The 17131-nt window shown below is 34.9% G+C and overlaps 1 protein-coding gene across 6 annotated transcripts in view; it reads right to left on the reverse strand.

Moving 5' to 3' along the window:
• PIAS2 (protein inhibitor of activated STAT 2) overlaps positions 1-17131 on the reverse strand; it is a 79924-nt gene that overhangs the window by 20389 nt on the left and 42404 nt on the right. For all 6 annotated transcript variants that reach the window (XM_045527274.1, XM_045527271.1, XM_045527270.1 and 3 more), the window contains 4 exons: positions 11452-11586; positions 9560-9665; positions 8846-8919; positions 1970-2130 (listed from right to left, as the gene is read on the reverse strand). In XM_045527274.1, the coding sequence (XP_045383230.1) occupies positions 1970-2130; positions 8846-8919; positions 9560-9665; positions 11452-11586 (476 nt within the window). The remainder of the gene's footprint in view (positions 1-1969; positions 2131-8845; positions 8920-9559; positions 9666-11451; positions 11587-17131) is intronic.

Raw genomic sequence — 17131 nt, forward strand, 5'->3', positions numbered from 1 at the left:
TAATCTGACAGTGTCTTACAAAGTTAAGCATATACCTAGCACGTTACCAGGCATTGTACTCCTAGTTATTGACCCAAGATAAATGAAAACCTCAGTCCACACAAAGACTTGGGTGTGAATGTTCATAGTATCTCTATTTGCAACAGCTCCAAATCAGAAACAACCCATCAACATGTGAGCTAAAAACTGGTGTGGAATGGAACTCAGCAATAAAAATGAACTATCGGTATATGTAGCAACAGGATGTTTTTCAAGTAAGTACACTGAGTTAAAGAAGCTAGACAAAGAAAGCACATACTTTATGATTCTATTCATATAAAATTCTAGAAAATCCAAACTAATCTATAGCAACAGAAAACATATCAGTATTTGCCTGAGGACTGAGCGACAGGGACAGATTACAATGATACATGAGAAAACTTCGGGTGTGATGGGTATGTTCATGACCTTGACTGGGGTGATTATTTCACAGGTATATAAAAATAGGTCAAAATTTATCAACTTGTACACCTTACATATATGTAGCTCTCATACCTCAATAAAGCTGATAAAAATAAGTAAAAATGGAAAAAAATGTCTCCTTCATGAGAAGATATTTATTTTCCCCAATTATACTGAAAACAGCATAATTCCAACCAAAATCCAAAAATGATTATTTTATATAATTTGAGAACACTTTTATTCAAATGACTATGGCAGAATATATTGATACTAGTCCAAAATATTTTGAAAAGAAATGGCCTAAGAAATATTAATGCATGACAGAAACCCAATAATCAAAATACTGGCCAACGAGTACTTTGATCAATGAAACAGTTCCGAAATTAACACCACTATTTATATAAAAAGCTATTAATGAGATTACTCAATAAATGCTGTTGAGACTACTAGCAACTTGGGTGCTAGGGTGGGGTGATCCCTACCTTAATGAGATCACCTACTCACTACCCCGAAGTTTCTTCCCCCTCTTCAATATTCCTCACATAGAGTCATTCTTTACCTTCACAGCACCTGACATTTAATATACAATTTCTTACTGTCTCCCACATTAGAAGTGCTCTATTCACCATTTTAGACCCAGTATCTGACACGTAACAGGTATTCAATAAGTGTTGTGTCGAATGACTTCATGAAGCAATCAATGCATGATGGAAGAACTGCATAATTAGAAAAAAACAAAATGATAAATGTATCTGATAAAAAAAACAAGTGAATGTTTCTATAAAATCTCTAGGACTTTCTAAACAAATTAAAGACAGGAATCGAAAAGCAAAAGACAGACTCGAAGTCAAAATGTAAAGCTTCCGAATGAAAAAAAAAGTCACAGTAAATACAATTAAAAGGCAAAAAAGATGAACAACCCCACAAGATGGAGTTAATGATTTTAATTTTTCCATTAACTATATTTTCTAATTCTTACAGTGGTACACAGATGACATATGCAATTTTTAAAGAAGTATTATTTGAAAAAAAGGATACCTCACACTTATTGAAAATAAGTTCATACCATTTTCCAAATTCTGACATGTACAACAAGATGAGATGATGCTTAAGAGAGTTTGGGTTCAGGAGTCAGAAAAACCTGAGCATGAATTCCAGTTTTGAACTTCATAGCTATGTAATGCAACTATGGCTTTCTCTGGTATTTTTGCACAGACCCTAATTGCTACTTCAAGAAGTTCTAGCCAAGCAAAATGACAACAAGCAAACAGACTTTTCCATTTCCTACTGGCTCTATAAAATCTGATCTTGGGATGCAAAAATAAAAGAAAACTACACACCCTCTTGGCCTCAACACAAATCATATTGTAAAGACAAAAGGGCCACTAACCACAGTTTAAAAAATAAGTTTGATTATCATATAAAATATAAAACAGAAAACATACAAACATCTGGTCTTTATGCTGGCATAGAATTTATATTAGACTCAACAAAGACATAGCCAATAGCTGTTAAGTGATATACTTACCCATCTAATATCAGACTTTCATAGGCAGCTTTTTTGTCACACACAGGACAAATCCAGGTGGGCTTCTTCTCATTCATTTGTAGATAAAGGGCAGCATCAAAACACTGCAGATGTGTACAAGTCACTGCACGGCATGGGATTGTCAGCCTCATTTTTCCTAACTATAGGACGGGGAACACAACATAGAAAACTAGTTCAGAAGGAGAAAAAAGCCTCAAACGAAATGTAGTCAGTCATAAAGTCCGAAGACAACATACAAGATGATCAAAATGAAAAAGAAATCCAAATCAGAATTTATTTCCATCAAGATTACTATGTACTTTATGTATTCACTGATTGCCCTATGACTTTTGAAAGACCAATTCATTTTTATAAAATAGGTTAACATGTAAATCATAGGTAGAAAACAATATATATACAATAAAAACAAGACTCCTCACCTGGTTCCCTATTTCCCTATTCAGAGAAAACCACTGTTATCTGTCTCTTGCACGTCCTAATACACACGTAAGCATAAATTTTGAAAAATATTTTCCCACAAATGGTGGCATACAATACACACAATTCCGCATCTTACTCTGTCACACACCTTGGTGACTACCGCACATATATCAGTATATAAAAAGCTACCATTATATGAAGGCACCATAATTTATTTAACCAGCATACTAGTGATGGACATTTAAATTGTTTCCAGTCTTTTATCACTACAAACAATGCTGTAATAAATATTTATAGGATAAATTCCTAGAAGTAAACATTTTGGGTCAAAGGGAAAGTACATTTGTGATTTTTGTCACATTAACATACTACCTTCCACAAAGGTTACCTATTGATGTACACATACAGGTGTATTAATGTGGCTGGTTCCATTTGACCTTGTCAATATAGTGTTACTGAGTTCTTGGATCTCTGACAATCTGGTAGTTGAAAAATATTCTATCATAGTTGTGAACTACATTTCTCTTACTATTATGTAAGTAGTAGTTGAGGTTTTTTTACTTCTAAGAGTCACTTGTGTCTCTAAGAATTGTCAGTTTATAACCTTTTCTCATTTTTCATTATTAATCTTTTGTTGTCTATTTATAGGAGTTCTTTGTATGAGAAATCAGCCTTATGTGTGATATGAACTACAAATATATTTTCCATCTGTTTATGAAAATTTTTTACTTTCATGTAACCAAATGTGTCAATTTTTTAATGTACTTTTGAATATCTACAGTGCTCTGTTCAATTCTTATTCCAATACGTGGTGGTCTCCTGACCAAGAGATACACAACACCCAAATTAAATTAGATCAGGTTTTCCTATATAACCCTTCAAACTTCCTCACATACTTTCTTTACAGAAAATATGTCCATAACCAGGTCTGTTACTTTATTTGAATATTTGTTTCTCCCACTAGATCCTAAGCTCAAGGACAGAGTCTGTGTCTATATTCACCACTAAATCCCACTGTCCTCATAGTACATGCTCAGTGTTTGTTGACCAGACAGTAGAATGAATGAAAAAAGACTGAAAGGGGGCAAAGAAAAAGAGAAAAAGATGAAGGATGGACTTCTTTATACACATTATAAAGTTTGGAAGAATTCACAGCAAAATTATAACATTCTTAACTCTGCCTGGGTGGCAGAATTTTTAGGATGTTCTTTTTTCTTTTGATTCATCTCTAATTTCTAAGTCCTCTAAAATGAACACTTGCTTATTCTGCAATTTAAAAAGAAAATAATTTAGCCAAATAATCAACACAGGAGTGATGCTTACACAGTTCTACCTACATGCAAGGTACAGCGTTGAGTACTTTACATTAACCCCCAAAACACTTTTACATTTAAATTTAACAATTATAATAAAAAGGGTGATATTATCATCCCCATTTTATAAATGAGGGAACTAAAGACAAAGAAGCTAAGAAACCTGACTAACATTACAGAGTTAGAAAATGGCAGAGCTAAGATCTGAACTGAGAAGCTCTGGCTGCAGAGTCCATACTCTTATCACTGTGTTACAGCTGCCTCTACCTGAGTGTCTAACCAGGACTCTAAAACGGATCCTAAAAATAACAGTGACTCGAGCAAGTACGCAGCACATCAGAACTCATCATTTAGAACAGAAAAGGGTAGAATAAAACCTGAGGCAACTTATCTTCTTGTAACATGTGCTTTTATATTTTTTGTCCTTTAATAACAAACTATCCCTTAACTTATCTAGAGTATTATAGTATGCTAAGAGATTTTACATGAATCACCTATAATACTCAAAACAATCCTATGACCCCAGAAAAGCTGTTATCTATATTTCTATTTTTGAAATGAAGATGAAGCTATTAATACAAGTGGCTAAAACATACTCTACCTTGATCATCAACACTGAAAAATAAATAAATACATAAATAAATAAATAAGTAAATAAAACTCACTGAGACACAGCTGATGGAGCTATAACACAAATTCAAATAAATGTTTCCTCACATTCCTGAGACACTCCTAGTTTTGTAACATTACACATGATGCTAGCTTTTGGTTTTACTTATCCACCTTTTCCTATTTTGCTAAGTTTCTGTTCTATTAAAAATCAATATTGACTTAATACCTATTCAGCACCCAATGAGATGATCACAGGCTGTTTCATCTTTTCAATTATAAGATGAGTAATTGACTTATTAATAGACTTTCTAAAAATCAAACTATCCTTGTATTCCTAGGAGGTATCCTTTTGTTGTCACGTTACTATTCTTTCTAAATAGTACTGGTATAAATATTGGCTGGCATTTGATTCAGGAATTTTCCATCAATATAAGTGAGTCGGCTTTTTTACAGTGATTGGAAATCACCCAAATAACGACTAAAATAGGTTGAATAAATAAGTTACACTATACCCATTCAACAAAATGCCTATAGTGATTAAAATAAGAGATTTATATATGCTAATATATTTAAGACACACTGTTAATTTAAAAACAGCAATCCATAGGACAGTATATATAACACAATGCAATTTTTTCCAATAAACATACATGATTATGAACAAAGAAATCTAGAAAGATATAACATATTAATATTATGTTACTTCTGAATAACAGACCTTGTTAATTTTAAATTTTCATTTTGTTTCTATTCTACTTGAATTTTATAATAAAGTAGGTATTATTTGTCAACTTTTATAATATTTTTCTTTAAAATAATGTTTTAACTCAGCCTACCATGGTTTTTATAGGTTATCAATTCTCAAACTTCTGGTTTCAGAACTCCTTTACACTAAAAAACTAAGAACTTCAGCGTTATGTATGTGAGCTACATTTATCAATATTGATTACATTAGAAATTAAAACAGATATTTGAAAATAAGACAAAGGATACAAGTACACATTCTATCAGAGCAATGACATCATCACCTGTCAGGTAAGCTGTTAAACATCGCTTTATAACAGAGTAAGAACCAAAACACCTGAAATCATGTGTTAGTATTATTATAAAAATGGTTTTGACTTTGTAGACCTCCTCAAGAGTCTCAAGGACCCTCAGGTATCCCTGGCCCACATTTTGCAAACCACTGTTTTTGCCTTTTTCTTCTTCTACACCATTTTCATCACTCCTGTCACTGCCTTTTAAGGCAGTAATTTCCACAGCATACAGAGGTGAGAATATCCAGGACTATAAAAGTTTCTGATCCTAAATTTAATCCTACTCTAGTGTCTTTCACAAGAGTTAATGAGCATTCCCTAAGTAAGCATTTATTACTAGCTAGAAAAATTTGATTGATTTCCTAATACTGATTATTGCATGCTATTAAAAATCATTTGAATGCGCTAAATTATAATTTAATCAGTAACAATGCTTTCTTGCAATGGATTATTTTTATGAATGAAATGGTGTCTAACCAATGCAACACATTTTTCTTAGAAAATGTTAGGCAGGTAGTATTTAAATTGATATTCACTTCACTTTTGACTAATTGGTAGGAATCTAAATTAAAAAGAGTTTATAAGTCAAAAATGGCCCAAATTGGTGGTTCCAAACTTTTTTTAGGGGAACTTTTTTTTTTTTAAACAGATCAGTCAGAATATCTCAAGAGACAAAAATCAAACCCATCTTTCCTCTTCTATCCCCACAACTACTCAGCCCACTTCTGCAGGACAGACTGGAAATTCACTAGCTAATATCACAAAGTTTACTCCCATGCAAAAATCAGATATTGTGGTCAGAAATATAATGAAGCATGCTCAATCTGATCCCTTTTCAATAAGTACTGTGAAATTACCTTCCTTAGGTCCTAAGGACGGTAATGATATATATAAGCATGTGTATATAACATATCAAACACACTCCAGTCACTCACACCTACTTATCAGGGTCAAACTACCAGCTCTGTCTAAAGATATGGAGAAGTTCATGCCTACAGTCACTAGGAACTTCATCAATGAAAACATACATTTTGGAACTTGCTCCCACTATTCAGACTCATGTCTACTCTAAATCATTTTGTAAATATATTGTGAAAAATACAACAAACATTTCTTTCACCACCACTATGCTATCATTTTTTTCTCATTTTTGCCAAATAAATCCAGGGTCCACCACTTATCCTTCAAATGCCTGGGATCCATTTATTTCCTTCTCCATTTTGCGTTAGTGCACTAGATCTTGTGTTGTTTCCACAGTTAGCTGGCTGGTCTCCATTCTACTTTTTCCAACTGATACTAGGACTATTTCTTCCTCAAAGGCTGCTTTCATCATCTAATGTCTGCCATCCATTCATCAAATCTGATCAAAACACCTGTGTTTAGTCTTCTAATTAATACATACCATATACTGTAGTTTAGCTACCCAACTTTGTGTTAACCCTACTACACAGCCCAAAGAGTATCATTCATTCTTTTCTTAGAAAGTATTCTGAAAAAATCAGGTAGGATGAGCTCTGAGGAAAAGCTCCAAAGAGTCTCAGAAACAGACATGTTGTTACTTATAAACAGAGGAAAAAAAACTATTTAATAAGCTTAAAGCAAGATTAAAAAAATACTTGTCCTGTTACTTCATCCCTTCAAATTGAAAAGTTAATTTTCTTAAAATTGACATGTTTGAAAAGAACTGCTCCCTATTCTTTTATTCTTATTTTCTAGAGATGGGGTCTTGCTATATTGCCCAGGTTGGTCTCAAATGCCTGACCTCAAGTGATCCTCCTAGAGTGCCTTGACCTCCCAGAGTGCTGGGATTACAGGCATGAGCCACCATACCTTATATTGAAGGAATCTTAAACTCTCTGATATACTACTTTCACTATTACTGAAAATCTGAGAATCCTTTCAGAAAGTATGTTTGCCCACTGCATTTTGTTTTAGCTGTTTTCATGTATAATGCAGTCTGTTTGAAGGAAAGAAAAACCAAACAGATCCTAAGAAAATGGCATTGTGCAACTATAGAGCTCCTTATGTAAACTGAGTAGATTTTCCTCCCAATAGAATAGCTTGACATACTAAAACACAAAGGCCAGGCAGGGTGGCTTGAGCCTGTAGTCCCAGCTACTTGGGAGGGCTGAGGCAGGTGGATCGCTTGAGGCCAGGAGTTTGAGGCTGTAGTGAACTATGATCACACCACTGCTCTCCAGCCTGAGTGACAGACCGAGACCTTGCCCCTAAAGCAAATAAAACAAAACAAAAAATAAAGATGACATGAATTCCCGCCCCATACAGTGATTGTGTGTAGAATATAACCAGCAATTAGTGTGTGCTAAATATACTAGGATTAAACTATAAAAACTGTCAATATCCAATTGTTTGTGAGCAATAAAATGGCAATTTAAATTGTTTTACTCTAATGTCAATTTTAACATTAGAAGGGGAAAAAAAGATAATGTGAAGATACTCAAAAGAGCTCATGTTTAAAGGTTTGCATGGAGCTTGTGAGCACAGGTCATGGGTCCAAATCACATACTCTCTCTAGAGCCTCTGCCATACCTACTTACCCTCCCCCTCCCCCTGCCCAGGGTATTAATGTCCTCCTGTGCTGGAAATGCACACCTATCTCTGAGTTTGATAACCACAGATTCCTAGTTTCTAAGCAATCCCAATTTCACAAAATCCTACTCTTCTTCAAGAAAGGCAAGTTAATTTTTTTAAGTAAATAATGATTAAAAAAAAATTAAAGCTTCAGAAAGAAAAGTATCTACAAATACCACTTTCCAGGGTAATAGAGAGATGTACTTATAATCAGGACATTTATATTTTAGCCCAATCTGGCAGCATAGTATGTTAAAAAGAGAACTGGAATAATGTCAGAACATTAAAATATTTATCCTGGTTCTATTACTAACTGTTCAATTTGGTTAGCCAACCTCTTTCGGTCTGAGTTTCTTCATCTGACACTGCTCCACAAAGGTTTGCTAAGACAGTTAAATGAGGATTACATAGTAGGAACTCAACAAATTCATTCCCTTCTCTCTTTTTCTGACACAATTTTCTCTCCATTTAAAAACTACATTTCTCACGTTGGTGAGCAGTCATCAAATGCCCCTAAAACTACATTATAAATTTCTGATTTCATGACTTTTCTCATAAAGTTCTTCTCAAGTGGAAAGGCTCCCCCAACATTACTGATTTTAAAGAAGCCTTCATCTACTACTCCTGACCTCCCCATCTCTTCTTTGGTACTCCAACAACACAACTGTAAGTACAGACTGCTATACTTTTTCTTGGGAGTTGGTTTCATCTCTCAAACTAGATTAGTAATTTTCTGACAACTTCTTAGCAAGTCCTCAGTATTTTCTGTCATAATTAGTTTAGAATTCTATTGTAATATTCATTTCCACACTTACTTTTACAGGAAAATTAGTCACTTATAAAAAGTAAAATTCCCCAGAACATTTTGTTGCTTTACTTACAGGGCACATCAAGGATACCCGAAGACTAGTTGTAGCAATTTCACTATCAGGATCTGCAGTAAGTTTTTCTTTAACTTTAAAAAAGAAGAAAAAAAATAAAATTAAAAAAAAAAATTAATGGAGACACAGGAACAGAATTAATAGAAATACATAGCATCTTATTTTAAAATTTCCCAAACACTTTGAACAGATCAAGAAACAAACAAAAAAAACCAATCAATATTAATGTATTGAAAACATTACTGAACTCCCAGTTTTAGGTTAAAGAATTATGAACTTGCAAACTCTAGACATGTTTATTTAAATTTTTAAAAATAAAACTGCTGGTAAAGAAGAGTTTCAATACAGAAAGCTGTTTAAGACTTAAGAACAAAACAATTAGGAGAGTAAGCTGAAATGCAGCAGTACCCTAAGCTTCAAAGCTTTTCTAACACGTTCATCACTGTTTTTATCAAGCAGTATTGGTTGTTTCCAACACTTGTCAAATGTGTAAACAGAAAAGAAAAATATTTTTATACTTCTTTTGACAAGTTAAAACTATTATGTATGTGGTAATGTGTCTGTGATTTCATTCACCGGGTAAAGTATACAAACTACTATATACACAAGCTAAATAAATACATACTAATATAAATATTTGATGTGGGTGAGTTTTTGTTGGTTTTTTTTTCCATTAAAGCATCTCATATGCTCAGTCTTACAAATATTACTTACTTAGTGCTCTGGAATGATCAGGGTTTCTAATACCTTTCATTTTTAATCTCTGTAATAGCATGGCTGATGTGAGCTGTCGTACAAGATATACAGACATGGAGTAATTCTATAAACAAAAAAATCTGTATTAAAGATGAGAGATAATATTCTCTTTATTTATATAAAATACTTATCTGGCTTCTAAAAATAACATTCAAAATAACTTCTACAGGAAGGTCAATGACTGGAAAGGGGACAAAATCAACTCAGCTACTTCAGGGGAGATAAAAGCTCAGTCATTTTAAAGGTACTTCTCAATCACTTATCACTTTAAAGCACACACTGATATGGTAACATAGCTTGGATCAGTGGTTTTCAAACTGTTTATTTAGCAAAACTGGACCTTAGGGGCTACTGTGAAAATGTACCCTCTCATGGCTACTTCTAACCAGAATCATTCTGTATTTACCTACTTTATGTAATGAGGCTCTCATATTTTTATTTAAAAATGGGTTCCACTGCAGGAACAAAGTTCAAATGCCAGTGGTCTGAATTAACACTTTAAACCCACAGTTCCAAAGTTCTAATTCTGGCAGAAGAGACCACTTGTTACATGGCCTTTGAGTATCACTCCAATGAACCTGCTCTCAGCTTTCTTCTGAGGAAAGCTTTGATAAATTAACTCCTCTTCCCAAACAAGCATTTTACTGAGAAAGTGGCAGCCACTACAGTTTATAAAACACAAGAAGAAATGATAAAAATCAAAAAGGCAAGGCCAGAAAATAGCATCCAATCCCGTACCTCTCAGATGTGGCACAAAGAAACCTTCGTTAGCTATTTATAGAGCTATGAAAAGATGAAATATAATTTTACCTAAATGCTAAAAAAAAGATCTTACCATTTCACTATATATATTCATTCAATTGATTCTACAGTAAACATAATACTTTAAATAGTTGCCAAACCAAATATTTTAAATATTATTTTTCAATGTCCTTTTGAATACCTAAATACCCAATTTACTGTACAAGTTTTAGGCCAATTAATCATTTTAATTAAAAGAATACTATTCTCATTACAAGAATATTATTCCCATTACACGGAAAAATTGCCAAGTTTTCAATGTGTACAATAATTTATACAAATATATGTAAGTTACTTCCAGCTCTACAATTACCTTTGTGGTAAAACACAAAAATCCTGTTATAAACATATGCCTCAATTTTGCCATCCACAAAACAGAATTATCCTTTATTTCCATGAAATAGAAACATTAAAGTTCATGTTCAGAAATTAACTTGAAATCTCTTTTCCATTATTTCAGTTATATAAACAAGTAATTCTAAAATGTAAATCCCCTGTTGTTTTTATCAGCATCTCATAATTGATATATTTTGAGTGTAAAAAACAGCATAAAGCCAGGTTCATCAACCTGAAGGTATAGAGGAAATAATTATATAATTCTAAGTAAATATTTTTATACAAGATGCCCACATATCTGAAATATCAGCTGTTTATGTAAAAGCTGGAACAGATTGTTTCTAATCACAATATGAGTACATTTGACCATCTCCCCCAAAGACTGCTAAAGCTTTGTTCTTCTCCATAAATATTTATCATCCATGGCTTCCAGTTTATTAAACTACTACTTGAACACACACACAATTGTGATTAAACCATTATCTTAAGAAATATAAAACTTATTTCCTTTCCAGGAAAATAAAGAGGTAATACTCAGGAAACCTGAGAGTTAAAGTTTTTAACCTTAAGAATTTCCACACAGCCACCCCTGAATTGAAAATTACTGCTTTTTAGAGATTACAATCAGAAAACTGAAAGAGCTAGGGCCAGCACCCTGAGAAAAAACTCCTAGTGGGGTCACTTTCATACTACCCAGAGGAAAGAAACTTTACCTTTCCAATTTCTGACGCCCAAGAAATAGAAATCTGGTTTGGCACAGCAGAAGATAACCTAACCAAAGATGTAATATTCAAGGGGCGTCCAGGGCGTTTCTGTTCAATCCCATTTTTAGGTGGTGGTGCGTAGCCCTATAACCATAGGAAAGAAAAATTATTTTAAATTCTCCGTAGAAGATTAAACATTGTCTCCCAGATAGATACAGGATCTTGCCTAATTTCAGTTACATTATTTTTATTTTTGCCTGGAAATCACATAGCCTTTATCTTATGATCATTAATCCAAAACAAGAAAATGATCTTTGAAAGAAGTTATAAAATATTTCACCACAAGTCTAGAAAGGTAGGGGGAAAAAATCCATGTTCCATCATTAAAATTAAAGATGCTAACATCCTGCCATATTGGCTATGAGTATTTTTTCTTTTTGTAGGAAACTAGTATTTACAGATAAGGTCACAACTCTTTGTAGTGATTCATCTTAGGAGGCCCTATTCAAAATCCATTCACATATTGGGGGAGGGAAAGAAGACAAGCAAAATGGGAATTTAAAAAAAAAAAACCACATTAATGAATTTCATTCTTAAAATCTGTGACAAAAATGCTTTCCACTGCCTTTTCTCTGAGTAGAATAGAAACTGTCACCTTTTAAACCAGGTCAGGTTAACAAATGAGGAAATCAATATGTCAACTGACATTAAATCAACTCAATGGCTATCATACTGCTATTTATGCTTTAATCTACTTTTATCTAGACATCAAGTGTTTGTTTTAATCAGCAAATGTACTCATTTCTGATTCATAGTGTATCTAATGTTTGATCACTAGACTTTGTTCAGACTTATTTCCAAAACTCAATGTTTTAGAAAATTTTCTTACCTGCAAAAACACATACTGAAAAGCAGATAACATATTTCACTGACTCGAAGATGCCACTGATATAATTTAATTATGTACCATTGAGAAGGAGAAAACACTAAGTTAATGATACAACTTGGTGTATCATTACTTATTTCTGTATACATAGCAAGGAAATATAAGCAAAATGAATTAACATATTCCTTTCAACATACAGAAGAGTCTTTTCAGTCATCAATGTCTACATTTTTCCACATGATACTCTCCTAAACTCAAGTAAGAGCTTTACAGATAAAGTGTCTCTTAAAACTGCACTCCCTAGCCAAGCACAGTGGTGCCCACCTGTAGTCCCAGCTACTCAGGAGGCTGACGTGGGAGGGTTGCTTGAGCCCAGGAGTCAGAGGTTGCAGTGAGCTATGATGGCGCCACTGCATTCTAGTATGGGCAACAGAGCAAGACCCCATCTCTTTAAAAACGAACAAACACTATTCCATTCTACTAACATCTTTCAGATTTCCTTGCAAGTCACCGACATCTTTAACTTGCATGTGTTATTGGTGATAACAATCTAGATCTTATGAGAACATATCGATGAAAGGTTTTTAGATAATAGCCAGGATCATGCTCCTTCCTCAAAATGTCCTTAAATTATTTGTTTACTGAAAAGCCAAGAGAGTGCAGCTAATCAGTCATGCCATGGCAATAACATCAAAGTTTTACAAGTGAGGTAATGACATCACAGCTTCTGGATTTCAGCAATGTAAAAATATGCACCTCAGAAACAATGAAAAATAGCCTTGGTAATATTACACAACACAGCTAAGAAACACACTCTCTCTACTACAACTTGGGAACACCCGTCACTGTTCCGTAAGAGGCAGGATACTAATTATTGAGAATTCACATGATTAACTTATAAACTACAATTTGCAACAAATTTTTGAAAGTCATTAAAAACAGTTTGAGCAGAACTTAAATAACCTGCACTATAATACAGAAATGGAAATAAAGGGGGGGGGAGGTTGGGGGAAAGAAAGGAGAGAGTGTGAGAGAGAGAGAGAGAGAGAGAGAGAGAGAGAGAGAGAGAGAGAGAGAGAGAGAGAGAGAGAGAGAGAGTGTGTGTGTGTGTGTGTGTGTGTGTGTGTGTGTGTGTGTGTGTAGGAGGGTTACGTCCATCTAGGAGTATGGAGGAGAGAACATCTTAATCTGTTCAAGTGAAATACAACAGGAAAAAAACTCATAAAAAAGTACTCTTATAAAGATTCTAGGGATTCAATGAGCAACACACACAAGGAATATCAACATCAGTATCCAGGTAATTTTTTGTTTTTGAGACAGAGTCTCACTATGTCACCCTGGGTAGAGTGCAGTGCCATCATCATAGCTCACTGCAACCTCAAACTCCTGAGCTCAAGGAATCATCCTGCATCAGCCTCCCAAGACAGGCGGAAGTAACAATGTCCAGCTAATTTTTCTATTTTTAGTAGAGATGGGGTCTTACTCTTGTTCAGGCTGGTCTCGAACTCCTGAGCTCAACAAATCCTCCCATCTTGGCCTCCCAGAGTATAAGGATTACAGGCGGGAGCCACCGTGCTCAGCCAACATCCAGGTAATTTTGAATGAAACTTTTGTTTCACCTGGTTTTGGCCAGGAAGATAATTCTGTCTTCTGGTATGTCCACTAGTAGGTTGACCAAATAAAAACAGTGGTACAGGGTCTGCCCAGAGGATAAAAATAACTCATGAACTAGCTAAATGTGAACTCTGTAAATTGGAATTTGAGAAACAAGACTCTGACGAGCGGAAGACAGCAACAGGAATGGGGAGAGCCAACAGTGAATGTAAGAATGAAGTGTTAGCAAACTGATAATCATGTTGATACTAGCTAGTCTCATTCACCTTAAGTATTAATATTTCAACCTATTCTCCAGCCCATCTTAGTGGTCTGATTTCACTGATAATTTTGAGTTATCTGTTAACTGGTACTCTCCCTCTAACCATCAGCACCACCCCCACCCATCAATTACCTGGTTATTGAGAATAAGGTATAGTAGGAATTTCATAAAATAGCCTTCAGCTATTTCTAACAATTTTCTATATTTACAGCAAAAATAGAAGTTCACCTCACAAGGGATCTGTGAAGCAAACCTACAAGCTCTCTAAGTAAAGGCCACTGGAGAGCACCAGTGGAAGACTGCATGTCAATCTTGGCCTAGTGCTTCAGAAAAAGACACAAAGAACTTTTCATGTCAGACGCTCTCATGACATCTTACCCTACCTTGCAATTGTCACAAAAGTCCACAATTGTTGGACTTCAACATTTTCCTCCAAATTTTCTAATCACTACTACTACTCTAATACCAACATGGATTTATTTTTTTACTTTGTATTATGGAAATTTTCACACACATAGAAAAGTAGAGAAAACAGCATGTACCCACCAACCAGCTTCAATAATTATCAACATGCTGTCAATCTTGTTTCAATTGCCTCTGGCCCCAATCCCAACCCACCCTAAGACACACACACCACATAAATTCATTTATTTTCACCCCTGATTATTTAAATTCAAGTTCTAGACATGCCATTTGACCACAGGCACTTTAATGTATCTCTAACAAGATCTTTAAAAAAAAAAACCCAGTGTATCACGATCTTACAAAATTAACCACAATTTTTAAAAATCATCTAATACTTCGTATTTTGATTCAGATTTTCCAGCTGCCTCGAAGATGTCTTTTCCTTTTATCTTTTTATTATTGAACATTTCAAACATATACAAAATTAGAGAAAAAAGTATAATAAACAAAATGCCCATATACCTATCACTCACAGTACAATAATTTATTTACTCATGAACAATCTTTACTGGCTCTACTCCACCCCATTCCAGGTTATTTTAAAGCAAATCTCAGACATATTTTCTCCATATGTAATTTGATTAAAAGATGCCCCTTTTCAGTTTGAATCAGAATTCAAACTAGAAACCTTACACTGCACTTAATTATATTTCTGAAGTCTCCTTTATTCTAAACACATCTTCCTTGACACACATATACACATACACACACACACACACCCACACCGCCCCCCCCCCAATTCTTTTCCAATGCTGTTGTTCTATTGGAGAAACTAGGACTTTTGACCTGAAGAATGACCTCATATTTTGTATTAGGTAGATTGCTTCTTCATGGTATGAAGTTTTCTTGCTCTATCCCCCATATATTTTTAAAACTGATAATTAGTTGCACAAATTTGATTAAATTTGGGCTCAAGTTTTTAGACACAAAAACTTCACAGGGAATGTTGATGCTTCCTATAGCATAAGGCACATAAAAGCCGCTTGCCCTGTTTCCAGAAATGTCAAGGTTGGGCAGGAGTTGAGGGGCTGTCAGCCTAGTCCGTCCGCTATAAGGTTCGCCATCAAGCTTTGGCCTAGCATCCATAGATGGTTACCTAGATCTACTATATAATTATCAACTGCAGAATAATGATTTTCTAATTCTTTTATTCCCTTTGATTGTATTAGCTGAAATGTTTCAAGAAAGAATTTGATCACATCAACATCTGGTTACCCTGAAATGAATAATTCTCTCCCTTAATTAATCCTCAGAGTAATGAGTAGGTACAACCTACAGTGGCTTGTTTTAGTATAATTATAAACTTATTTACATATTTGATGGTTTTGAGTCCACTGTAGTCATTTTTTTCACATGCCAAAATTATCCCATCTCAGGTCAAAGGGAGCCTTTTCAGTTTGGGATTACGTGCGTGTATACATGTTTTTAAAAGAAAAAAATGTTGAGTTTACTTCAAGTCCAGACTTACTGTGAGGCAGGCCAATGGGGTGACTAATACACAGCATCAGGAAACAGAAATCCACATCCTCAGAAGTAAAATTTAGAACAGGGCCAGTACTGGTAAGTCTTCAGGCTGTACCAAAAGGAACTACTTGGGAGATTTTTGCCAGCTGTTATAGCACACATCCTCTCCATTCTTTGGAATCTTTCAGAGAAATATTCTTCCCTGTCCACGCTTCTTCCCCTCTCCATCCTTACAGCTCCACACGTTTTTACACAAACTTCTCACAATTTAAAAAGAAAAATAATTCAACCTCTCAAAATAACTCCCTAGGCAAAGAGGGCCTTTTTTTTCCTCTTCTGCCCATAAAAACATGGAATTTTCTCATCTGGCTGGCAGTCTGTACACTGGCAGCACTTGGAGTCGGGGAGTGGGGTGGAGGGGAGGATGGTCTCTGCGGCAGCTTGTCTGTCCACACTGCACATCATCCTCCTACAAGCCCTATGAGCCGCTCACAGTCTTCCCTGCATCAAGGGAACCTGGAAAATCAATACATGAAGGCATTCATCTCAACATAGTATTAAAAAGAAGCACATGAGCTGCTTTCATCACTATGTGATCCTTAGGAGTCCAAGGACACACTGCTATTGTCAAAGTAATACCATTTCCCGTCCAGTTTACATTGTATATGCAGTATAGTGGCCAACTGTCATGGGTCCATAGTGACTGGATGCTGCAGTAAGATCATACACAAAAGGACTTGCTCCAGGGCACAGACAACTTCAAATATATTCAGGGCTCTAATGGGAAATTCCATGACTATGTCAAGCTTATCCCTACCTCCAGGATTTATTGTTCAATAAACCAGGATCATGGGCAACGACCACATGTCAAACATCTTTGTGGCCTGCTGATGCTTCTCACAACTAGAACAAAGTCCCCAAGGCTCTTGAAGGTGGTCAACAGCTTAGCAGAACTCCTTCAGGGCCACTGTAGCTTTCTTCTTGTGAGGCTGCAGCAC

The sequence above is a fragment of the Lemur catta genome, chromosome 16 (assembly GCF_020740605.2).
Source record: "Lemur catta isolate mLemCat1 chromosome 16, mLemCat1.pri, whole genome shotgun sequence".
In the NCBI taxonomy this organism is placed as follows: Eukaryota; Metazoa; Chordata; class Mammalia; order Primates; family Lemuridae; genus Lemur; species Lemur catta.